Genomic DNA, 3,034 nt, shown 5'->3' with positions numbered 1-3,034 from the left:
TAATTTTCTCCCCTATCCTCAGGTGGGGGGCAGGGATTGGGTGAGTGGGTGTGTGGTTTGGCCCCCAGCCAAGGGCAAACTTACCACAGCAGACACCTAAGGTGAGCTAAATACCTGTGTGCTGGTTTTGGGAATACAGGTTCCGGCAGCCCATGGTGAAGGCAAGGGTAAGGCAGCTGTGCCCCTGCAGCCATGGAGGTAACAGGGGAGCAGAGATACACCTGCAGCCCAAGGAGGACCCCACACTGGAGCAGGTGGATGCACCCTGAAGGAAGCTATGACCCTATGGAGAGGCCACACTGGAGCAGGTTTGCCAGTAGGACTTGGGACTCTGTGGAGGACCCAGTCTATTCCTGAAGGACTGCAGTCTGTGGAAGGGACCCAGGCTGGAGCAGTTCATGAAGAACTGCAGCCTATGGTAAGGACTCATGATGGAGAAGTTCCTGGAGCACTGTCTCCCGTGGGAGGGGCCCCACACTGGAGCAGGATAGAGTGTGAGGAGGGAGTGGCAGAGGCAATGCACAATGAACTGACTGCTACCCCGGCTCCCCATCCCCCTGCACTGCTTGCGGGTGGGAGGTAGAGAAAATCAGGAATGAAGTCCAGGCCAGGAAGATGGGAAGGGTGGGGGGAAGCTGTTTTAAGGTTTGCTCCTATTTCTCATTATCCTACTCTGATTTGATAGGTAATAAATTAAATTGATTTCCCCAAATCAAGTCTGTTTTGCCAGTGACGGTAATGGCTGAATGATCTCCCTGTCCTTCTCTTGACCCACGAGCCTTTCATCATATTTTCTCTCCCTTATCCAGCTGAGGAGTGATAAAGTGGGCACCTTTACACACTTCCATGTGTTTTTTAAAATTCCCCCAAAATGATGCACAAGAAGCCTGTACAGACCTTCATAGTTTAGCTCCTTCATTTGGTTCTCCAGTTTTTCTTTAATTTTTCTGAGAGCTTCAAGTGCTGCTTGGTCTTTCTTGTAGCCTGCATCCACCTTTTTAACTTCAGCTTCTTTTGTCTTTAATTCTTGTTGTGCATAATTCAACTTCATTTGAGCCTGTAAGGAGTAAGAAAATATATAACCAGAAGATCTTCAAAGAGAAACTTGTAGGTGCAGATTTAGAATGCTTGCACTAGGAAGGTGCTTATATAATTTGTGAAAGTTTCTGCTGGTTGCAGAAATGCGAAAAAGCAGCCTTGGCATTTGAAGGGGCAGAGGTGATTTGGAAATAAAAACATGAATAATGTATTTGGATACAGTAACTCATCTTAGCACATGAATAGAGTCTGAGAAGAAACAAGGTAAAATCATGTGGGACACAGCTGTTGTTATATTCTCCCCAAAGAGTTTTTCCTTAAGTGAGACAAGCAAGGTGCACTTTCAACGTCAAAAATTTAAAGTCCACATGAGAGCAGAGGTTTCCTATTTAAGACAAAAGAAATAGTGTCTGTTTCAGTCATGTGACTAGCAGACAACTGAGGAGAAAAGAGTTTCTTTTGAACTCTCCATTCACAGTCTCAGGCATCTTTATTTTGATTCCATAAAGTTTTACTCTAGAAATCTCTATAGTACGAATGTGTATCGTGGACAGCAGTCTTAATTTCTTCCTATTCAATACTGTCAGTCATTTAAGTACTGTGAGTCCTACTTTATGTCTCAAATGCCAGTTTCTACACTTTCTCACAGCAATGTTATAGTTCTTCCCTATTTGTCTGTATCTATGCAAGGATATTTTTATATTTTTTTCTTAATGACCTGTTTTATCAAAAAGTCACCTTAATGCATATGCCAAGTTGTAAAATAGCTTGCATAGATATTCTGCAAATCTTTTCACTGAACTTTCACAAGTGTGTTATTTGACTTTCAGACAATTTTCAAAAGAAACATGAAGGCTAGACTGAGACAGGCAGAGCTTTTATTCCTACCTGTTTAGCCTCTGTGACTGCTTTGCTGATTTCATTTTTGCAGGCCATCATCTGCTCAGCAAGAGTAGCTTCTTCCCCATCGTCATTGCTGGACAAGCCAGCAGACACAGCATTAAAATACTGTTGTGCTGCAGCTAAAGCATCTGCATCTTTTTCACTTGCTTCCTGTAAAGCACTTAGTTCTTCCTCTATCTTCTTTATTTCTTTTTCCTTTAACACTAATGCTTTAGAATCCTTCACCAAAATAAAGCAAAAAAAAACCAAAAGGATGAGAGAACATGAACTAACTTTAAATTTATGTTGTTTAGATGAAGAGTTATGAGTAGTTTCATCAACTACATTTCTATGACCGTTTGTCAGATTTTGTGATCTTACAATTTGTCTTTGCATATTTTCAAGTGCATAACTGAGTGCAGTGAAGACCTACAGATAGATGAAATACACGAAGAGATGGCAACTGCCCAAGAACTGGGAGAAATAGTTCTTTCGTTCCATTATCTAAAAAGAAAAGTATTCTTCAGTGCTTCTTGTGCATAAAAAAAAATCCAACCGTCAGAAATAGGCAATGTAGAAATTTCCTCTTTAATTTTAAAAATACCACATGTCCAGAGAGCACAATACTTTGGAAGCTATAGGGATCTCTTCTGAGCTTAATAAAAGGTTATCAACCATAAAGAGCAGCACTTTCTTTGTATATGAATCACATTATTTTTCTAATGGGAACGTACTACCTACACACCACAATGCCTTTACCATTTCTTTTTGCTTTCCTGATGTAATTCTTGCCTATCATAGGACTTTTCTTATCATAAAAGGTAAGAAAAAACAGCTGTCCCCCTCTATCTGAATTAATTTAGTGTTTAAAGAAAATGATATACTAATGTCTTACCTCCTGCATACCTTTTACCAGTTCTTCGTACTTATTCTGTTCACTTTTTAAGTTTTGCTTCTTGAGATCAAGGGCACTTTGTGCTCTAGTATTAACTCTTTGAACTTCTGAAAGTGCATCTTCCAGTGCACGGAGCGTACCACCAACTTCCTACAATCGGAAATAAAGGCAACTTAATTTAGCCTAAGATATTGAGGGCAGCCTTGGTTGCAGTGACCA

At 40.8% G+C, this 3,034-nt stretch overlaps 1 protein-coding gene across 1 annotated transcript; it reads right to left on the bottom strand.

Annotated features, from left to right (window-relative positions):
• Window positions 1-897: 897 nt before the first annotated feature.
• On the bottom strand, window positions 898-2,965 carry LOC104466466 (structural maintenance of chromosomes protein 2-like; the record flags this gene model as incomplete). The annotated part of the gene is made up of 3 exons (XM_010079879.1): window positions 898-1,057; window positions 1,927-2,160; window positions 2,816-2,965. Coding segments are annotated over 3 exons (544 nt in total), but the record flags the coding sequence as incomplete, so codon positions are not given.
• Window positions 2,966-3,034: the final 69 nt, after the last annotated feature.

The sequence above is a fragment of the Pterocles gutturalis genome, unplaced genomic scaffold (assembly GCF_000699245.1).
Source record: "Pterocles gutturalis isolate BGI_N339 unplaced genomic scaffold, ASM69924v1 scaffold32864, whole genome shotgun sequence".
Classification (NCBI taxonomy): Eukaryota; Metazoa; Chordata; class Aves; order Pterocliformes; family Pteroclidae; genus Pterocles; species Pterocles gutturalis.
The sequence above is the reverse complement of the archived record's forward strand: the minus strand, read 5'-3'. Positions and strand labels throughout refer to the sequence as shown.